Raw genomic sequence first — 19,677 nt, 5'->3', positions numbered from 1 at the left:
AGCGGGGTTGTTGGCCTTCGAGGCGCCCTTCCCTAGCACAAGACTATGGAGCAAGATGGCGCCAAGAGGTCGACCGGGTGCGCACGGCGAGTTGAGAACGAGCGCGCAGAGGTTGGTCGACAATAATGTGGATGCGCGATGCAAGACGATCCCTGAACGCAACTGCGCCCAGGGTGGCTCGACATATGCAAGTATTCAACGGCGGGCGGGATCCCACAAGCACCGCTCTCGAATGGGCGCATCTTGCTAACCCCAACCGAGCGGCAATACCCTGTTCCCTTCGAATTTTGCAAAGACCTCATGGCTCCAGCCATCTTTACCACTACCCCAAGGTTCTGCTAAGAATCTCCTGCAGCTTAAACAGCGCCAGGGAACGCACCATCACCTCGCCGCTCGGGCCCGCAAACATGTGGCTTAAATATCCAGACCCTCACCTGCCCTCCGAGGAATCCTCGCTTTCTCCCCTTCATCATCGATGTGATCTCGATCCCCGTTTCCTGCCGTTCGTCTTTCTCATCATCACGTTCGTTGCCCGGTACAATGTTCCCGTTTTCATTTTGGATGATTCCCAATTGGAGTTGGTTTTGGATTTTCACAGCCTTGTTGTACGTTGACACTGCTCACTGCATTCCACCACACGACCCTAGCAGCTGGTGGTCCCTCACTGCCGCCGACACTAACACCTGGGCCCAGTCTCTTCCGCTATGTTAGACTATGGGTCAACCTCGTAGCGAATTGGCTGTACAGGCCTATCCAACCGCCTGACGAGCCTACCATCACTTCCCAAGACATGACTGTCATCATTCCTACAGTTGCCGAAAACATCCAGCAGTTGAAGGAAACGGTGCAAACTGCATACCGCCTCGAACCCTACGAGATCCTCCTAGTGACGCCCGAGGCGCGCGTCAAGCGTCTCCATCAGATGGTCGAAGAGCTTGGGCACCCCAAGAGGATCCAGGTGTTGTCGGTGAGCCAGGCGAACAAGCGCCGGCAGTTGTCTCGAGCCATTCCCGAAGTGCAGACGAGGATCACACTGCTTCTGGATGACGATGTGTGGCTGCCCGAGAAGTTCACGAGATGGATATTGGCGCCGTTTGAGGATGCGAGAGTGGGTGGTGTGGGTACGAACCAGTGTCTCCGCCGGATGGACACGTCGAATGTGTGGGAGTTTCTAGGTGCCATCTACCTGGTTCGAAGGAACTTTGACTGCACGGCGTGCAATTGGATCGATGGGAGCCTTCCATGCCTGTCCGGACGTGCGGTCGCATACCGTTCCGAGATTCTGCAAGACCCGACGTTTACGTACGGCTTCACGCACGAAACGTGGGGCAGCGACCACTTTCTCAATGCCGACGACGACAACTTCATCACCCGCTGGCTCTTTTCCCACGATTGGAAGATCCAGATCCAGAACCACCGTGAGTGCGAGGTGGAGACGACGCTGGAGAACGACGCAAAATACCTGCGGCAATGCCTGCGGTGGGTGCGGAGCAACTGGAGGAGCAATTTGACCAGCCTGAGCGAGCTGCATATGTGGTTGTGAGTGGCCCAGTTTCGCTTTTATTATCACAAAGCATGGCATTGGCCTAGTAGGTATTCCCTGGAGGGTCCTGGAGGGTCCTGGAGGGTCGTTGAGGGTCATCATGCCATAGATGTCGTCGGGATGCCAAGCGCCGATGTTGGTGCATGCACTGAGCACTGAGCACAGGCGCACCCCTCCACCCTCCACCACCCTTCTCCCCCTCTTGTTCCCTTCCCCCCCTCCCAGCACTCCCGCTCGCTATGACCACCACCACCACACCATGAGGGCCGTCGCTAACCACTCGGCACCGAATTAAACAGGAACTATCCATGGTCGCTCTATGCCGTCTTTCAGACGACCGTCACGCAATGGGCCCTCCCCAATGACTGCCTGCTTCTGGCCTGTTTCTATCTGACGCTGTGCGAGGCTGGCTACTATGACCAGCAGGCTCGCGTCGACGGCGTCGACGCAGCAGCGGAGGCCTCGAATAATCATGCATGGCAGCCGTCGTTGCTGTGGGCCCTGTTCCTCGGTCATTTCGCCTTCTCCAAGACAGTCAAGCTTATCCCGCATTTGTTAAGAAACCCGGGCGACGTCCGCTTTGTGCCCGTGTCGGTTTTGTTCGGGTACTTCCACAACCTCATCAAGCTCTATGGCTGCATCACCGTCACAGAGGTACGTTAGCCCCGCATCGCCCTGCTGGCCTGAAGCCAGGCCCTGCCCTGCCCTTGCCCAACCCTTGCCCTGCCGTGTTTCCGGCGCTGATTTGACTTGTGCGAACAGACAACCTGGGGCACTCGTGAAGGTGCGGATGCCGACGACAACATCAGAATGATTCCCATCCCCAACATGGCGACCATTACGCCGCCCATGACCCCCAAACCCCAAGGGCGCATCCTTCGCGAGCGAGGCGCCCTCATCCCGCTGGCCGTCAGTTGAGGAAAACGGATCCTAGCGAGGACGAACCGCGGGAGTGTTTATTCCCTTTTGGTCACTGAAGTCCGGCTAACTCTGGGGCCGCCGCTTGGCATCGCGCCGAGGAGCGCGATTTTGTACAGTACCACCAGCAGGTAATTCAGCAACTTTGTTAGATTGGGCGATCGCACCCGCCGACGACCCAACAACAAGTGGCCGCAACTTGCGAGGCAGACAGGAGCAGGCAGCGGGAAGCGCAAACAGGCAGGCAAGTATTCATATGGTTATCGGTTCCAAAGGGAGCCCTCTCAAGAGCTGGCGGGGGTAAAAAAGGGCACCTACGGGTTTGGGTTTAGGCCTGGTTTATCGGGGCCTGTTACACGGCGTTTACTGGTTTTGGATTTGAGGTTACACGGCAGTATCTCCGTGCAAAAAACTTTCCTGCATCTCGTCGATATGCATTCCACATGCATTTTTTTGGGACATTTTCGGGTTGGACGTGGGAAACTGTGGGATGAGGGAGAAAAAGGCTGGCTCGCTAAATCATGTAGTTCTAACGTCAGGATCAAGGGAAATTGGATTCAACAAAAAGGTCATCTGCTACTCTTGACGCAATCATGATTCTTATCACCGGTTTTTGTTCATGATCGGGTTGTCATGCGCATCATCATCATCATCACCATCATCATAATTATGGTCATTTCTCAACAAGCTTTCCGGCCGAATAGACTATCGATAATGGCCCCATGGATATCGACACCAACCTCCCCTCCCCTGCCCTTACCCTCCATTGCCTCACCCCACTCTCCCCTTCGTATTAGATAATCTCTCATTATCGACGCGCACGCATAGCCACTCTCTTTCCCCTCCTTCTTTCTCCCGCACACACTAAAATAATAAGCACACAGCAAGATTGAAGAGGAGAGGGCGCCTAGGTACTAGCTACTAGCCGCCGGCCTCGCCGCCACCCACCATCGCCCGCCGCGGCCGGCAAAGCTCTCGGTGGAACCCCGGCTAGAGTTTAAACAGTACACAGTATCTCGATCTTCAATAATAATGGTCTAGTTTAGCTTACTGTGGTATGTATTGGTCTGCCTGGAGCTAACTTGATTGTTTGCGGTTACGATTGCGATTGCGATTGCGATTGCGCGTGGATGGCATGGCATGGCATGGCCTGGCCTGCGCTGCCCTGCCGTGCGGGGGGACTTGGGTGTTCGGCGTGGTTAGGTGGGTTATGTGCCCAGCCTCCAGTTTTCGGTTGCTGGTAGGCTTTGCTGGGGTTTGATGGCTTGAGTGGTTGTTGTGAAGTGGGTTCTTCGGAGGGGTTAGGGATGGGGAGGTTGGGTAGGCTTGGGTAGGGTAGTGTAAGGTAGTGTTGTGTTTTGGGTTTTGCTGTCGGGCTATGTTGAGTGTAGTGCCATTTCCCCTTTTCCCTTTTCTTGGTTTTTGGTTTTCCGGCGTGAGGCATGGAGGGAGGGGAGACAGGCGAGGCAGGGGCAGTCGGGGAAAGTTGGATGGCTGAAGTGATGATGATGATGCCCAGGTGGTGTCGTTCACCGTGTCCTCCATAAAGGTACCCTATCTGTGGAGTGCGGACGGAGTACCTAGTTGCAGTTGCGGTCTTGGTTTGCTATATATCTATTCAGTAGTTTATCAATCTACCTAGGTCGAAATCGCAGAGGGCGCAGATTCATTTCATCTCTGCGTTCTTAGTGTTAGTGTTAGCTTCAGCGGCAGGCGTTGGAGCGTAGAGCGGACGGACAAGCTCATCGTCCCGTAATCAGTAATTAGTAGTCCAGCAGCCGACGCGCTGTTCTCGGGCGTATCCTATGTGTCTGTGCGAAATAGGTTCGTCTCTAGCTGTCGAACTGATGATCTGTGGGTTGGCTGTGAGGGCGGTAAGAAGGGTAGAAGGATTCCGGGTAGGAGGCGGTGTTGGTATAGCGAGGGGTTCGATAGGAATGGGAGAGGGTAGAGGTGGGAATTCAGTTGGTGTTGTGAGATGGAGGCTGGATCGATGAGAGAAGGTGGAGTTTGTTGATCATAGCAAGTTTCGGGGTTAGAAGAACGTAAATGATATAGATGTGCACATCTGGTTGGTAGTAGGTTACAGAGTTGAGATATTGTGCGTTTTCCTCGTTTGGTCTATTGTAATGTTGTTACGGTTCTGAGAGGTTTAAAACTAGGAATCCAACTAATTGTGCTCAAGTTCTGTCTAGTAGAGACGCTAATGTAAGCCCTTTGAACGGTAATTCTCGCTGTAACAGCACCCCTTATCCTAAATTTTGCAATTAGCAGGTATAAATACAGAATATATTGCGGATCACGGTAGTCGAAATATTAAGAGAGGGTCCGCACATGCTAGGAATGCTACTGGTAGTACAGCATCACCTGTTTAACATTGAACGTAAATGTAGAAAACGCTGTCATAAACGGTATAACCTCAGCACTTTATGTATAAGCTTTTTATCTTTTTTGAGAATGTAACTATATACGCAGTCGTTAGTGTAAGACCAGACCGCAGTGAAAATTTCAAATAGCGTGGAAAGGGAAACTGCCCCAGGGATACCAGCAGGCACAAATGATGGCTTCTATAATCCCTATGGTTTCCATAATTACGATGGCTTTACAACCTACTGCAACATTGACGGAAATCAGAGGAGAAGATAGCAGCCAGGACTGCGAGTCCCGTGTCTTCCTATGCACGAGTCCAAGAGTGAAGAGCAGCAGCAAACCTCACCTTTGGTCACGAGGCGGCGGGCATTGATGTCAGCTTCGACGTGCACACTGACACCAAACCAGAAAAGAGGTCCGAACGCACGACTAGGCCGCAACTGCCGCAGTTCTTTACCTGGAAAGCGTAGAGCGAACCCACCCTCTGCACCTTCTCCGTTGAACGGACCTAAACTTCTTCGACTGCAACCGGCCGCACTCTTTACAAATCCTTTCGTCGATTCATCTTACCCCCCGCCATATACCACACATTCTTTCTTTGAGCCTCGCCTTCGAATTTCAAGTCTCTAGCTTGTACACCAACGGCCATGTCGAACCTTACCTGGGTTAGCTACAAGCCCATTAATGACGTCGAGTCGCCTAACGGTTACCGCCCTGGAGGATACCATCCCGTTCGAATCTGTGATCAGCTTCATGACAGATACACAATCATCGACAAGCTGGGTTTCGGTTCGTATGCAACAGTATGGCTGGCAATAGACCATGTCACCGACTCCTATGTCGCCATCAAGATCTGAGTGGCAGACGAAGTCACGGAGGTGGAGACACTCCGAAAACTTCACGAACTAGGATCCCAGGACCAGACAGCTCGTGGAAAGCTACTCATCCCGCCCGTTTTGGACGACTTCACAGTGGCCGGACCGAACGGTCTTCATCCATGTTTGGTAACGGTTCCGGCAGGGATCAGTGTAAGAGATGCAAAGGACGACTGTCTGCATCTGTATGAGCGGGTGTTCCAGCCATCCGTAGGTCGAGCCATTATCGCCCAACTGGTGCACGCCATCGTTTTTCTGCACTCCAATGGGGTCGTACATGGTGGTGAGCTATCATCGCTCGCTGTACCAACTCACACTGACAATTCTAGATCTACATTATGGGAATATACTGTTCCAGCTCCCCGAGAGCTTCCGCAACCTCACTTTAGAGCAGTACTACGAAAAGTACGGATGCCCTTGGGAGGAACGAATGGAACGAGTGGAACGCCGTAATGGCCAGCCCCTTCCGGAGGGAGTCCCATTCTACGCTGTGATCCCTGCCCCAACCACAGTGGCCCTAGGTCAGGAGATATCTTTCTCAGAGGCTCAGATCCTGCTCACGGATTTCGGCGAATCCTACATGCCTCAAGTGGAATCACGGTATGCATCCGGGACGCCGAAATATCTTCACCCCCCGGAGCTCTACTTTTCGACCGCCGAACCGCTATCGTTTCCTGCTGATATCTGGGCGCTTGCCGTCGCCATCTGGGGAACTGTTGGTGCGTATGAACTATTTAGTACACGGCGGGTCACGACGGACGAATGGATTCAAGAGCGTGTGGTAATACTTGGACCCATGCCGTCAGACTGGTGGCAGAAGTGGAGGACGCGAATGATCTGGTTCGATGAAAGAGGAGCAATGAGAGGCGAAAGCAAATTCAAAGGGTGGGCGGAATTGTTCGACTTCTGCATTCAGAGGCCCAGGGAAGAGCTTGGCATACCACTGGAAGAGGATGAGAAAACCGCACTCGAGGAGCTGCTCAGATCTATGCTCGCTTGGAAGCCAGAAGAGGGGCCCACTGCATTGCAGGTCCTCGAGTCGGAATGGATGAGGAAATGGGCCCTACCCGACCTGGAAAGAATGGATGCGCAGCTGAGACATTCTACGACTGAGGGGAAGGGAGTTGGAGAAGAGAAGCCTAAAAAGATCAACTGGGAAACGTTCTGCTTTGAAATGATTGAGGCGCAGATACAGTCTTTCGTTGAAGTCGAAGACTAGACTTCGAACTAGGTCTTAACTGGCAATGGGAGCATACCTCTTAGTTCAAGTAGACCTGACTAATAGAGCGGTTTAACATTTCGCTCTCTGCTGCTGGGTATGTACTGGAATCCGAAGCGCACGTGCCCCTACAATTCACCAGGGCACGGTCCAAACCCTAAAGAAGCAAGCGGCTAGCGGCTCGGTTCGGCTCGGGACGAAGCACGGATACATTCGGGCCAACTACAGCACAGTCCATGTCCTCTGTTGGAGCTTGGACGGCCGATCACGTGTGGGTTTCAACTTCTAAATCTGACTTAAAAGGGTATCAAGTAAAAATCTGTAGACCAAATGGGGAAGCGTGCGTGTGAGGTGGGAATGGGGGTTGGATATCGGAGCTGCAATGCCCAGGTGGGTGAACCCCGCTTTGGAGACATGGTTCAGAATCAAGCTTGAACTCTGCCCAGTCGAGTAAAAGAGTAACTTCTGTCAATAAATAAATATTGCAGAAAACGAACCTCTATCATGACAACCTCATTTGCTGACCTCACCTGAACGAACGCCTTCGGACTTCTACGCCAACGAACCTAAGCTTCAAGTGAAGGGGAACCCGTCAAGCTCTCACCATGGCCCCTCACAAGCTCCTGGACACCCACATCCACCTCTGGCCCAGCACATCCACTTCTCCCTCGAACCATGCCTGGATGACACCAGGCCACATACTCGCGAAACGACACGGGATATCCGACTACAAGGCCGCCGTCTCTGCCTCTCCAGTCCAACCCACCGCCTTCATCTACGTGGAAACGGACCGCTATCTACCTACCCCGTCTCCCCCCGTGGATCTCGCGCAATTGCGAGACTTGTCAAACGATGAGCAAAAGAACGCACGTGCACGGGAATTGTTGGAGCACTGGGCCCATGAGCCGCTGGAGGAGTTGAGGTTTCTAAGGCGCATCGTTGAAGGCACGCCCGAGGATGCAGAGACGGATGGATTCGATGCCGGAGATGGAGATTGCATGGTGGGTTGTGTCATCTGGGCGCCATTTCACCTCGCGCCCCAGCTCTTCGATATGTATCTCGATATCGCGGAGCGAGTTGCTGGGCCGAGGCTGTGGGGGAGAGTTGTGGGATTCCGGTATTTGCTTCAGGGGATTGAAGAGGAGGATATCTTAAGAAAGCTACTGCAGAGTGAAGAGTGGAAGACCAATATTCTGCGGTTGCGCTCTGGGCGAGGGGGGCAAGGGTGGACGTTTGATGTTGGCGTGGATGCGCATAGGGGGGCCGTGGGGCAGGTGGAAGCAGCCGCTGATATGGTCGAAATGGTTAGGGAGAGGGAAGAGAAGGAAGGAGGCAAGGGGAGAGTCAAGTTTGTCCTAAATCATCTATGCAAGCCGGATCTCTCGAGCGGTGCTGGTACTGGGTTGGCTGCGAGCGAGGGCTGGTTACGGGCAGTGAGACGACTTGCTGCTGTGCCGGGGGTGTATATGAAGCTTTCCGGGGCTCTGAATGAATTTGCGCCAGACCCAACACCGGAGGATGTGGATGGTATTGCTGCGAGGATGGATTTCTACGGAAGAAACGTCTTTGATTTGTTTTGGGCACCGAGGGTCATGTTTGGTTCGGATTGGCCAGTTTGCAACCTTGGAGGTCCGAGGGGCGAACAAGGGAATTGGGCGCTCTGGAGGGAAGTCGTCGGGTCTCTGATGGAGAGATGTGGCATTACAGACGTGGAAGACGTTTGGTGGAAGACTGGTTGTGAGGCATATGGAGTCGACATCCAACTCTGAGAGGCGCACGGGCCCTCGGACGGCATTGACCCGGAGGGGAATCAGACCTCTTTCATCTACCTGTTTGGATGAATCTGCAGTTATTACGTCCTCCATCGTGCGACACGATGGCTTCCACTCTCCCTTCCCGATTATTGACTCGCTGCACGGTCGCCAGAAGTATACAATGGGGAACGTACAACTGCTTGCCGGTAAATCTGCAGCTATTACAGGCGGCGTAACGGGTATCGGACGGGCGATAGCTCTCAGCTACATCAAGCATGGCTCAAACGTCGCAATGAACCACCTCGGGGATCCGAAATCCAGCGAGCACTTCCAAACTCTCCTCGACGAAGCAGCAGAGATTGTAGGCAGCCGCGACGAAGGAGAGAATCGGCTCGTAGAAGTTCCCGGCGATGTAGGGGACCCGGAAACGGGAAAGAAGCTGGTGAAGACCGCGGCAGAGAGGTGGGGAAGACTGGACGTGTTCGTTAGCAATGCGGGTATCTGCGAGTTTCGAGAGTTCCTCGAGTACAGCTTTCCTCCTCTTTCCTGGCAGCTTTTCAACTGAATCGTTGGCATAGTATAACCCCCGACCTCTGGAATCAGACACTGTCTGCCAACCTTACGGGCGCATTCAACAGCGTCCACGCAGCCGCCGTACAGATGTCCACCCAATCTCCCCGGGGAGGCTCTATAATCGGTATATCGAGCATCTCCGCGCTGGTGGGTGGGTCGCAGCAAGCACATTACACCCCGACGAAAGCTGGGGTGCTGTCACTCATGCAGTCATGTGCCTGTGCACTAGGAAAGTACAATATCAGATGCAATGCACTGCTGCCGGGAACAATAAGAACGCAACTGAATGAGAAGGACTTGGAGCAGGAGGAAAAGAGGAGGTATATGGAAGGAAGGATCCCGCTGGGAAGAATAGGAGTCACGGAAGACTTGGCAGGACCGGCGGTGTTTCTGGGCTGTGAGGAGTTGAGTGGGTACGTGGTGAGTTGTAGCCTTTTGCTTGATTCGGTGAGCGATGGAAATGGCTGACTGAGCCTAGAGTGGAGCGCAGTTGCTGGTTGACGGTGGCTTGTTTGTCAATCTCCAATAGAAATAGTGACCGAAAAGAAGATCTATGCAAGAAGCCGTTTGAGACGTGATGTCCGCTTCCAAGATCACTCAACCATTGAAATAGTTCTGATAGGGCATACGAAAGATGCCTGCTTTGTTGATCTAGCGTCTTGATCATGTGTTGTCCTCCCGCCCCTATATGTTCGGTCTAGGTATAACGCGGCCCAATTTCTTATCCTGCAAGCATCAAGTCTCGCATCTGAAAGGACCCTTCTTTTGACAAACTTACTCTTCAATGCACCTATCAGTGAGGGCTTTGTCAACTATGTGAATGGCCACCTAGATGAGCAGTCATATAACTAAATGCTATATTCTAGTAAGAATTCATTTAATCGGAGCTACCATCACATTGCATCAAACAAGAGATGAGTGGCGTCGTCCCTTTAGCTTTTCCGCTCAAGTCATTAGGATGGATGTCTGGCAATATACCACAACCTATCCACAACATACGTATACACACTATCAGATACAAATCCCGAATCCCCAACCACCGCCCAAAACGCCATTCCAATGCCAATCCCACCCTCCAACACACAGCTAACTACAATCCTCTCACTCCCACAACCGACTCAAACCACCATCCCCTTCCCCCTGGCCCTCGCCCTCCCCCTCTCCCTCCTCCTCTCCCTCTCCGCCCTCCTCGCCTGATTCAAACTCACCACCCCCTCGCCCAACCCCCACACCCCACCCCCCTCCCCCTCCTCCTCCCTCCTCAACGCCTCCTCCCCAACATCATCCAGCACAAACCTCCCCAACTCCCCCCTCCTCCACCTCTGCACGACCCAAATCGCACTCGCCTCGACATCGACCTTCCCGCCCTTCCCAATCCTCCCCAACTTCCTCGCCACATTCTCCAAAAATCTCACTACGTCGTTGGTCGGCGGCGAAAAGTCCCTGTACAGAGCCGGATCCACGCGATTGAGGTGGAAGAGGAGGTAATCCGCCAGCAGGACGGGCGGGATGATGGTATCCTTGACCGAGCCAACCAGCGCGAGTTTCATCATGGCTGTTGACGAGGGCACGTACGGGATGAAGACGCCGGGGGTATCGAGGACGTAGACACCGCCTCCGACGCCCTCATTTGCCTTCCTCTTCTTCCCCTCCCCCTCCTCATTACCAAACTCATCCACATCATCCTCCCCAGGCACAACCTTGACCCCGGTCCCGACCTTCCTCGTCACCCCGGGCTGCGCCCCCGTCCTCGCCACCTTTGTCTTCCCCCCGCGCATCCCCACTCCCCGGAGTCCATTCAACAGCGTACTCTTCCCCACATTCGGCATCCCCACGACCAAAACCCTGTGCCCGACAAGCTTCCACCTTCCCCGCGCATGCTCCCTCAGGAACCGAATCACCTGATCCAGACTCTTCCTCCCACTCCCACCGCTCCCCGCGGCAGCAGCCCTCTTATCCGCAGTCATCGACGTATCCACACCCCTCGTAAACAACACCCCGACAACCCCCTTCCCCTTCTCCTTGCCCCGTCCTAAACACCACCGCCTTAACCTCTCCTCAACCCCACCGTCAGCACCACCCAGATCCCTCTTCGTGAACACAATGACCCTCTCCTTGCCCTCCAACGCCTCCTCGAACAAGGGGTTGCGCGACGTTACGGGTACCCGGTAGTCGCGACACTCGAGGACCAGGTCGATGGTGTTGAGCAGGCCCTTCATCTTCTCGAGCCCGGCCTTGTGGTGCCCTAGGAAGTAGGAGCGCGGGAGCGACGGGAGCGAGGGGAAGGTCGTGCGCGGGGTGAAGGGGGCGTCTTTGTCGTTGGCATCGTTGCCGCTGGGTCGTGGGGGTGAAGGTGTGGAGTCTGATGCGCGCGCCGATGGTGCGGATGCTGGGACTGATGCCGGGGTCGATGCGGCTGGCTCTGTTGCTGCTGCCGACGCGGTTCCGGAAGATATAGATGGCGCTACATCACTCGATACATATCTTTCCGAAGCTCCGCCGTATCTCTTTAATAAGCCAGCATTCCGGTATCTCAATGAACTTGAACATCGGTAAACATGGCCGAGTCCTAAGGGCCTGAATCGTGGTACAAAGAACATGGTGAGCGACGGGTTAATATACAAGGAGGAAGGTACTGCATGGTGACGCCAAACGAATTGGTGAAGCTATCGTATCATGTCGTCTCGAGGCAGGTGAAGAGAGCTTGTCATGTCGTTAACATTGAGATTACATGGACGCCGCAATATTTTGTAAGCGAGTCAGAATTTATGACGCATCTTGGCGCAACTGACTCGCGATTTGATTCTCTCACCATTTCACTGCCCACACCATCATGTTCTACCGCTTTTGCACAGAAGAATGCGAACAATGTTTCCATTAAACCATGTTACGCCTTACCATTTACGGGCAAAAGAAGGGCAGAAGGAGAATAACAAAACCGAACGATAAGTATACAGGCGTTCCAACCCAGAGTAGGCAGCCAGAAGCCGCACAGAACGACGGGCAATACCGCAAGCTAGTCGGTCGACAATCCCCAGGCCAGCATAATAATTCCCTTGATAACAACAACGATAATGCCATCATGAAGCACTAATCACGCCGTCGGATTTCTGAAAGCGACGAGCCTTGAGAGTGCTGGGAGGTGGGGTTGGGCTGGCCGCCTGTTTAAACGCTGGCGATGTACTCCTCGGTGCCTCTGCAATCCTTCGGGCCCTCAATCTCTATTTTGGCATTTTCCTCGCCTGCATGTTTCCACTTGGCTTTGGCGCAGACGACTTCGTCCGCAATGTGGGGATGCGTCAGTGTAACGCGCTTCTTGTGGGTAGTGCGTGCTTCAAGCTTGTTGCCAGCGGCGGAGGAAGTGACTGTGACCACTGGGACGTAGTCTGCGGCATGTCAGTCCCCATCGAAAGCCTCAAGTTGTAGACAATCTCTTACATTGAGTCTTCGTCACTGTTGAACTAGCGACCGCGACGGCAGTGGTCGTTGGGGGTTCGAATGGCAACTCTCCACAAAGACCGTTGGTCTTGCGGGAAGCTTCGCATTCGAATTCCCGGCCATGCTCGTCTTCAAGCCAGCACTTGAAGCACACAGGGGTCATCTCCCAAGGGTGATTGTACCACAAGTAGCTGACTTCATACTTCTTGAAGGCGGCGCGGGATTCAACCATGGGTTCCGCAGGTATTTCAGCTCGCTCTGAGGGCCGAGCCGCCTTCCCGACGGTGATCGTGGTTTCCGGTACTTCCCAAACCGTGACGGGGATGACAGTATTCTCCACAACGGTAATGTCGCTCACGACAGCTTGCAAGGTGCTGCCCGGCCCCGCTGCCTCATCCCAAACCGTGACAGAGGCGACAGTGTCGTCTACAACAGTAATGTGGCTCAGGATTGCTGTCAACTTCGCCATTTCCATGACAGTCTGGTTGACCACAGCTGGAACCACAATCTCCGTCACATTCGAGCGAATAACTGGAGTGTCGCTCACGACTGGAGGCACGACTGTTGTGTGGTGCGTTACTTGGGTGGTGAAGGTGATATTGCTGCGGGCTTGGGCGACCATCTTCGTAGTGCTCCTTACAGGAGCAGTCACCGTGGTGGAGCTCTTGACTGGGGACCGGATGGACGTGTATTTGTGCTGCTTAGATGTGGTCGAAGCTGCTTGAGCCGCAACCGTTGTGCTGGAAGTCTCGCGTTTCTCGGAGCGGAACTTGAACCCGCGAGCAAAGTGTCCAGCAGGAATACACCAGCACTTCTCGAGGCCGGACGGGACAGTGATATTGGCAAGGAAGTGCTTGCACTTCTTGTCAGTGTAGAGCGAGACAAAATAGTCGTGATCCGCGTCGGCGGACCAGCTGTCGTAGTTCTCCGGTTTGGCCGGGGCGCGAAGGAGCACGGAACGGCCATAGACGTCCTTCTTGCTGCAGTGGTCCAAATTGACTTCCTTGACCTTGTCCGCGATGCCGGAGCAGTCGTATTCGTGGTTCCAGACGTTGACGAGGACTTTCTTCGATGCGGCCTCCACGCTGCGAACCGCGAGCAGGGTCGGAAGGAGTAGCTGGGTTGTTAGACTTCTGGAATAGAGAGAAGGTAGGGAGTACCTACCAAGCTGATGGGCGCCATGACGACACTTGAGAGTCCTTGGACAGGTAAGTCTATTGCATTCAATTGCATTCGAAACGAACAGGGAACGCACTTCCTTTCGCCAGCAGTTGTCGCGGGATACGAGCTCTTCGTCGAACCTATAAGTCTGTCAGTGACGCGTGGCTCGTTCGAGCGAACTGGCGGCGGAATGTATAGCGATGCTGGGCATAACAGTACGCGGATATGAAACAGGTCCAGTAGTTGAATGGTGTAAATGATGGAGCAAACATACCTGAACGAATAGGAGCCGGTGAGTGCTGGTAGAGTTTCTGACGGAGAGTGTAAAAGTGGAGTGAGCGGGATCTCGAGGAACTCTGGCCAAAACCCACCGACCTCGGGCAGCTACTGCCTTGTTGACGGGACGACAGAGTGTGGCAGTTGCTATCCTCAAGTGTCGGGTGAACTGCACGGAGTGGATTCCAATTTCATCGAAAGGGAAGTCAAGCGTGGCTGCTGAGGTAAGAATGAAGGGGTAGGGCGTGAAGGAGCAACATGCACGCGATAGAGGGCAGGAGCATGCCCTCCAGTCTGATTTCTGTTGAGGGAAAGTCGACGGAAGGGACGCGGAATAATATGGAGAATGCCATTGGATATCTACTAATTCCCAGCGCCTGCAAGAAATCTTCCAAGTTAGCAGAACAGTTCACTGATATGAAACTCGTACAAGTGATTGAAAATATATCAACAAGAGAACAAACACCTCACCTATAAACATGCACGCTAATCCGCCCATCATTTCAAACCCAAACTCCGTACACCCAACATAGCACATGCCTGAGATGCAAATCCCTCACCAGTCACCCCATCCGTCATCGTCCTTCTTCGGCGCCGTCTTCTTCACCGCGCTCGTTCCAATCCCACTCGGTTTCTTCGGCGCCCCCATGCCCACCACCGTCTTATTCTTCGTCCTCGCCTCACCCGCACTCGCGAACTCGTCCCAGAAGTCCTGCTTGTCTTTGCTCGGTCCCGAAGGCGGCGCGCCAAAGGAATCCCAGAAATCTTTCTTCTCGGGCTCAACGGTGGAGCGCTTGGCAGCAGGTCGGTCGTCCCCTTCGACCAGCCTTGTGAGGGCACTGCTGGCGCTGGCTGTCCCTTGTTGGATACCTTGGCCGAGAATTCCGGCGGTGTTGCGTGCTTGTGCTGCGAGATCGGCTTCTGCGAGCTGTGAATCCTTAGCATTGTCGGGACATGAAAACAGCAGAACATCCATGAACAACGCCTACCTTCTGCATACCCGGCTTCACCCACCCCTCATACCCCGTCTTCCCCACCCTACTCACGCTCGCCCCCAACCATCCAAACCCCTTCGTCAGCGCTCCGACAGGGTCCCTCTGGAAATCATCTAATGCCGGCGGCGCCCCAGGCTCATCATTTTTCTTCCACGAGTCCGGCTCGCTGCCAAAACCTGCGTACTTGCCCCCCTCACTCGGCGGTATGTCATCCCTCCTATTCGCATTCTCCGACCCCATTCTCGCGAAATACGCCTCATTCTGCGCTTTCCTGCTGCCCGCTAGAGACGCGGTCCCCAGCGCGGGCGACCCCGACCGCTGCATCGAGGACTCGTTACTCCGTGTCTTTCCCAAAGGTGTCTGACTCCTACTCCCGGCGGTGCTCGCGCGTCCGCTGAGAGGCGCACTCGCTCCCGCAGCAACTGTGTCCTTGTCCTTCTTCGGTAACCGTTTAGGCAGATTCGCCTTGTCGAATTCCCGACCTTCGACCTTGCAGCTCAATCTCTCCTTCCACTCATCCGCGGCCTCGGAATCATATCGTTCCTGTATCGAGGACTGCTCGAATGTGCGCCCCTCCTTGACATTCGAAGGGTGTGCGTTGAAGAAATCTTGGAACGGCTTGTTCCCGCCTGCAGCCATGCGCGCGAGCTCGGATCCCTTGAATGCGTCCATGGTGATGCTCCGGATGAAGGAGATGTGCACGCCTAGGCCGCGGTGGACGCCCGAGCACGAGAGACACATGAAGATGCCCAGTTTGGGAGAGGCCTGCCAACGTGTATGAGTATTGTGTGGAACCGATGCGATCGCAGGCCGTGCGATTCTGGGGAGGAGCATACCCATTGCGGACTGGGCGCATTGCAGTCGATGCATTTGTTGTTCTCGTTCGTCTTCTGGATCTCGAGCAACTGGCGGCGTCAAAATCGCATGTCTCTTGCGAAGCAGTCGTGTGTGCGCGCACCTTACTCCTCGTCTCCGGATCCACCTCCCACATTTTACTCATCTTGTCAGCTTGTAGCTATCAATGGGACTGTAAGGGCGACGTTCGTTTAGGACCGATGTTTGGGCGTTTGAAAACACTTAGGATTCGAGGGGCACCCAACGCCAGAAACGTGGCCGGGCAGGTGCTCCGTGCTCGCCGTCCACTCGACAGGGGTGACATCAGTATCAATTGATCTAGCATTGGGCTCAGCGCTTCACCTTCACCTTCACCTCAGCCTCATCTTCACGCTCACCTTCACAAATAGGCTCAAGCATTTTGACGTCATTTAAACTAGTTATGAATATGTTCATTGTTACGGCTCTTGGCCTGGAGTCATAACGGCCGAGCCAATCGTTTCCATCTGCTATGTACTTTTAGGTATTACGATACGGTCGAAGCTGCACAGAGAAAAGTCCAGCAGTGAATTACAGTCCGTCCTCATTTCCGCCGCCGTCGCTAGTTCCCCCTTATCAGCTGCCTATGTTACACAAAGCCGCGGTTGAGACTCCGTCGGTGAGGGCGGCGTTGTCCCTTCCCGTGACCTTCCAACGCTTCCCGGTTCCGCGGTCCCCTAATCCTCTCTTCGAGTGGTATATGTAGGTGAAGTCGAAATGTACAAGTGTATATCCATGATGGAGTAGTAAACATGCTGAAATGAGTGTCGATGAAGATGCGACAGAGAACCCGAATATCCATGTGGACATAAGATGAAGGCCGGGATGGTCCGTCTTACGCCTAGAACTCCTTTACGCCGATGCAGAAAACATGAGCTCGAAATCCGCCTAATGCCCTTGCAAGTCTGTGTTCGTGAAGTCGTGATGTAGCTGCTGACGCCCAGACGTGGATTGGGCGGTGCTCAGAGAACCGGCTAGGGCCCCTTGAGCGGTCTTTGAACGGATTCCTCAACTATCCGGGTCGGGATCTGGGTCCGGATTCCGTACCTGGATACGTCAGCAATGCAGCCCCGAAACCATACAACAGCACCACTTACGTTGAGCGTGCGCCCATAATCGCGACTATCATCGATGCTCACCAAACTTCCCTGACTCGCATTTTCCTGCATCATGATGGCCGACGGATTTAGCCGCTGATCGAAGATGTACGGTCTGCTGCTCCTCCTGTCTGAGCCACTGGGACTGATCGAGTCACCGTCCGGCATCATCCGGCTAGTACGCCTTATGTTGGCAGCGATCTCGGGAGAAGCGATGGGTTCCTTCTCAACGGACCGTATCAATCCGTGCTTGCTCATAGTACTAGTATGGCGATGGACACCGAAGTCGCCTTTTTCGGCTTCTTTCTGTTGCTTCCGCCGTCTCCACAGGAAGAAGAAGATGCCTCCAACAATGGCAGCGAGCGCGGCTAGGCCACCAACGACACCGCCGACAATTGCACCTACGTTCGATTTGCTGGACGGCGGAGAGGCCCCTGACGCAGGCGAGGTGGGTACAATTGTGATAATGGTGGTGCCTCCACCTGCACCAGTGACGGTGATGAACCGTGTAGATTCGGGTGGCGCGTTCGTGGTCGAAGATCGATCACTCTGTCATCACCTGTTAGCAAATCTCTCGTCACATTCGACCATGACCACGGCCGCAGGAGACTGGAACTAGCATACAGGAGACAAGGTGATGACGCTCGGCGGCTCAGTGACCGTTTGGGAGGTGGTCTCTGGCTCAGCAGTCGTCGTCCCCTTGCGTACAGGACTAGATTTTGTAGATTTTGGCGGAGCCACAGGCGGCTGCTCAAACTGTCAAAAGAAATTCCACCGCCAGAGGACATGACGGGATTTACATGCGGGAACCAAAGGGAAGCGTGGCGTTTGAACAACACGAGGAGGGTAAGAAATGACGAGTTAGACGAGAACGAAAAAGCCACTGACTGTACCTGTGCTCCACGCCACAGAACTGCTCCGTATGACAGAACTTGAACTCACATCTGTAGTTGTAGGCTTCGAGGCACCTTTGGTGCCAGATGGCTTCCTGTTTAAGGAAATGTATCCAAAAAGCTTGCCATCTTCGCTGCCGCACTTTTCGTCAGGGTATCCAGGGCAACCCATATTGCAGTCGGAAACGTCGGTTTGTTCTTTAGGCAGGTAATTTGAGCACCAACAGTCGTTCCCTTGTACAATGGCGAGGGCATAATCGTTTCTGCACTTGTCGGAACACCAGCCGTTGGACTGCCATGTCCAGAAATCTACATTGCGATGTCAGTTGTGATCCATTCTCTCCACAAGAGGTACGCTTACCCGGTTCGCCCCCGGCCGTATTCTGCGACGAACAGTATGAGAGCTCAATGGCAGCATCAGCCCCTTGAATGGAGAAGAGAAGAACCAGGAGGCATGCTGCGCTCGACAACAGTAGTCTGTTCAAGTTTCCCATAGTGAGTGGCCGTGGTCCCGGTAGCACAGCGAATGCTCGGAAGATGGGACCAGCCAGGTTGTAGGAGAGAGTGGTGCAGGAAGGTGTATCGATAACGGAGGAAGGAGGTGGTTGCGGGAGTTGCGAGACCGAGTGGTGAATGCACAATGTATGAAGGCCCGACCTTCACACCAGACGTGCCCCTCGCCAGTACCGAGGAGAGTGTGACGACAATGTACTATGTAAGTAGACAAAGAGAGTGTTGAGAGCGAATGTGCAGGGTGTCTGTCAAATGCTCGCCCCGGTCGCGGGGACAAAGCCGGATGAGGCCGTGGGAGCTTATCGGTGGAGAAGCTCTTCGAGGGCAAGCTTGTTGGACTACGTCGAAACAGCGAGAATTGCTTCCAGAAGGGTGCAGGGACCTGGTCAATGGGTTCTCATCAGCATTGCTGGAATGGCGGGCGCGGAAGCTGTCCAGGTGACAACCGTGGGGGGAGAGGGTGAAGGACAGCAGGCAAGCAGGCAGGGTGCCGCTGAGCGACGACGAGGATATGAGGAGGGAGCTCGGATACACAACTCAATTGAGGGCCGCCAAGAAGCCGCTAACCTTTGGGGTTTGGGCTAGTCCGCAAAGGGAACTAAACTGATGACGCTCCGACCTGGTGCAAAGGTGCAAAGCCGTCACACTTGTCGGCGGGACGGGCTTTCGACCAGAGTTCCAAGGGTACAACAAGGTTCTTGTTTCCCCTCAGTGAAATGATGATTGCATGGACCGAGGGTGTGACAGAGGGAAACGGTCTCAAGGCCGCGCCGCGCAAGTGCAACCTGCGGTCGAATCGAATCGAAGCGCAGGTGGTGCAACGAGGCGGATGGCACGTCCTGTTCGCTGCCCTGCTCTGCTGCGGTTTGGTGGGTCCTCCCGGACGGCCGAGTGGGGTGACGGAAACACCGCAGCAAACTCAGAAGTGAATGGCAGCCATTCCTGCTGGGACGACAACAAGAGGAAAGTATGAAAAAGAACGGGGAGAAGAGCGAACGTGGGGTTGAGCGCTTGCGTGAAGCAAAGTGTTGGGAGAAGTCAAAATGGATGGCTGACAGAGGTCGGCTTGTGACGGAGGTTGCAGTCCAGGTTGCAGATCACCCTTTTTTTGCTGGGCAAAATTAGAAACCCGGCTGCTCGGCACTGTCACTTGGCACTACAAGCACTGTGAATGGTTAT

General features: G+C 54.2%; 9 protein-coding genes across 9 annotated transcripts; 4 read left to right on the top strand and 5 right to left on the bottom strand.

The window, feature by feature from the left end:
- The first annotated feature begins 318 nt into the window (after positions 1 to 318).
- EI97DRAFT_306508 (uncharacterized protein) lies at positions 319 to 2,677 on the top strand. The gene is made up of 4 exons (XM_033794572.1): positions 319 to 605; positions 694 to 1,536; positions 1,843 to 2,197; positions 2,306 to 2,677. Exons 1-4 carry the CDS (start codon positions 541 to 543, stop codon positions 2,459 to 2,461), a joined length of 1,419 nt encoding a protein of 472 aa, XP_033654563.1. The 5' UTR covers positions 319 to 540; the 3' UTR covers positions 2,462 to 2,677.
- A 396-nt stretch (positions 2,678 to 3,073) lies between these two features.
- On the bottom strand, positions 3,074 to 4,136 carry EI97DRAFT_306266 (uncharacterized protein). The gene has a single exon (XM_033794571.1). The coding sequence runs from the start codon at positions 4,004 to 4,006 to the stop codon at positions 3,539 to 3,541; it is 468 nt and encodes a 155-aa protein (XP_033654562.1). The 5' UTR covers positions 4,007 to 4,136; the 3' UTR covers positions 3,074 to 3,538.
- A 1,342-nt stretch (positions 4,137 to 5,478) lies between these two features.
- EI97DRAFT_449800 (kinase-like protein) lies at positions 5,479 to 6,925 on the top strand (the record flags this gene model as incomplete). The annotated part of the gene is made up of 3 exons (XM_033800241.1): positions 5,479 to 5,670; positions 5,710 to 5,989; positions 6,036 to 6,925. 3 exons carry the CDS (start codon positions 5,479 to 5,481, stop codon positions 6,923 to 6,925), a joined length of 1,362 nt encoding a protein of 453 aa, XP_033654561.1.
- Positions 6,926 to 7,378: 453 nt separating this feature from the next.
- Positions 7,379 to 8,827, top strand: EI97DRAFT_306240 (uncharacterized protein). The gene has a single exon (XM_033794570.1). It carries the CDS (start codon positions 7,531 to 7,533, stop codon positions 8,692 to 8,694), a length of 1,164 nt encoding a protein of 387 aa, XP_033654560.1. The 5' UTR covers positions 7,379 to 7,530; the 3' UTR covers positions 8,695 to 8,827.
- Positions 8,828 to 8,860: 33 nt separating this feature from the next.
- Positions 8,861 to 9,781, top strand: EI97DRAFT_449799 (short-chain dehydrogenase/reductase-like protein SDR; the record flags this gene model as incomplete). Its single annotated transcript, XM_033800240.1, has 3 exons — positions 8,861 to 9,204; positions 9,258 to 9,672; positions 9,731 to 9,781. 3 exons carry the CDS (start codon positions 8,861 to 8,863, stop codon positions 9,779 to 9,781), a joined length of 810 nt encoding a protein of 269 aa, XP_033654559.1.
- Positions 9,782 to 10,370: 589 nt separating this feature from the next.
- On the bottom strand, positions 10,371 to 11,967 carry EI97DRAFT_466574 (P-loop containing nucleoside triphosphate hydrolase protein; the record flags this gene model as incomplete). The annotated part of the gene is made up of 1 exon (XM_033801542.1): positions 10,371 to 11,967. The coding sequence occupies exon 1, from the start codon at positions 11,850 to 11,852 to the stop codon at positions 10,371 to 10,373; it is 1,482 nt and encodes a 493-aa protein (XP_033654558.1). The 5' UTR covers positions 11,853 to 11,967.
- A 141-nt stretch (positions 11,968 to 12,108) lies between these two features.
- EI97DRAFT_466573 (uncharacterized protein) lies at positions 12,109 to 13,993 on the bottom strand. The gene is made up of 4 exons (XM_033801541.1): positions 13,946 to 13,993; positions 13,855 to 13,889; positions 12,691 to 13,807; positions 12,109 to 12,638 (listed from the first exon to the last, which is right to left on the bottom strand). Exons 2-4 carry the CDS (start codon positions 13,870 to 13,872, stop codon positions 12,418 to 12,420), a joined length of 1,356 nt encoding a protein of 451 aa, XP_033654557.1. The 5' UTR covers positions 13,873 to 13,889; positions 13,946 to 13,993; the 3' UTR covers positions 12,109 to 12,417.
- Positions 13,994 to 14,475: 482 nt separating this feature from the next.
- On the bottom strand, positions 14,476 to 16,192 carry EI97DRAFT_432631 (ArfGap-domain-containing protein). The gene is made up of 4 exons (XM_033798206.1): positions 16,081 to 16,192; positions 15,959 to 16,027; positions 15,117 to 15,887; positions 14,476 to 15,055 (listed from the first exon to the last, which is right to left on the bottom strand). Exons 1-4 carry the CDS (start codon positions 16,120 to 16,122, stop codon positions 14,684 to 14,686), a joined length of 1,254 nt encoding a protein of 417 aa, XP_033654556.1. The 5' UTR covers positions 16,123 to 16,192; the 3' UTR covers positions 14,476 to 14,683.
- A 712-nt stretch (positions 16,193 to 16,904) lies between these two features.
- EI97DRAFT_306073 (uncharacterized protein) lies at positions 16,905 to 18,759 on the bottom strand. The gene is made up of 5 exons (XM_033794569.1): positions 18,347 to 18,759; positions 18,035 to 18,294; positions 17,717 to 17,839; positions 17,093 to 17,641; positions 16,905 to 17,042 (listed from the first exon to the last, which is right to left on the bottom strand). Exons 1-5 carry the CDS (start codon positions 18,477 to 18,479, stop codon positions 17,004 to 17,006), a joined length of 1,104 nt encoding a protein of 367 aa, XP_033654555.1. The 5' UTR covers positions 18,480 to 18,759; the 3' UTR covers positions 16,905 to 17,003.
- Positions 18,760 to 19,677: the final 918 nt, after the last annotated feature.

Source organism: Westerdykella ornata (assembly GCF_010094085.1).
Source record: "Westerdykella ornata strain CBS 379.55 unplaced genomic scaffold EI97scaffold_8, whole genome shotgun sequence".
NCBI classification, from domain to species: domain Eukaryota; kingdom Fungi; phylum Ascomycota; class Dothideomycetes; order Pleosporales; family Sporormiaceae; genus Westerdykella; species Westerdykella ornata.
Note: the sequence above shows the minus strand (reverse complement) of the source record. Positions and strands in the feature narration are given on the sequence as shown.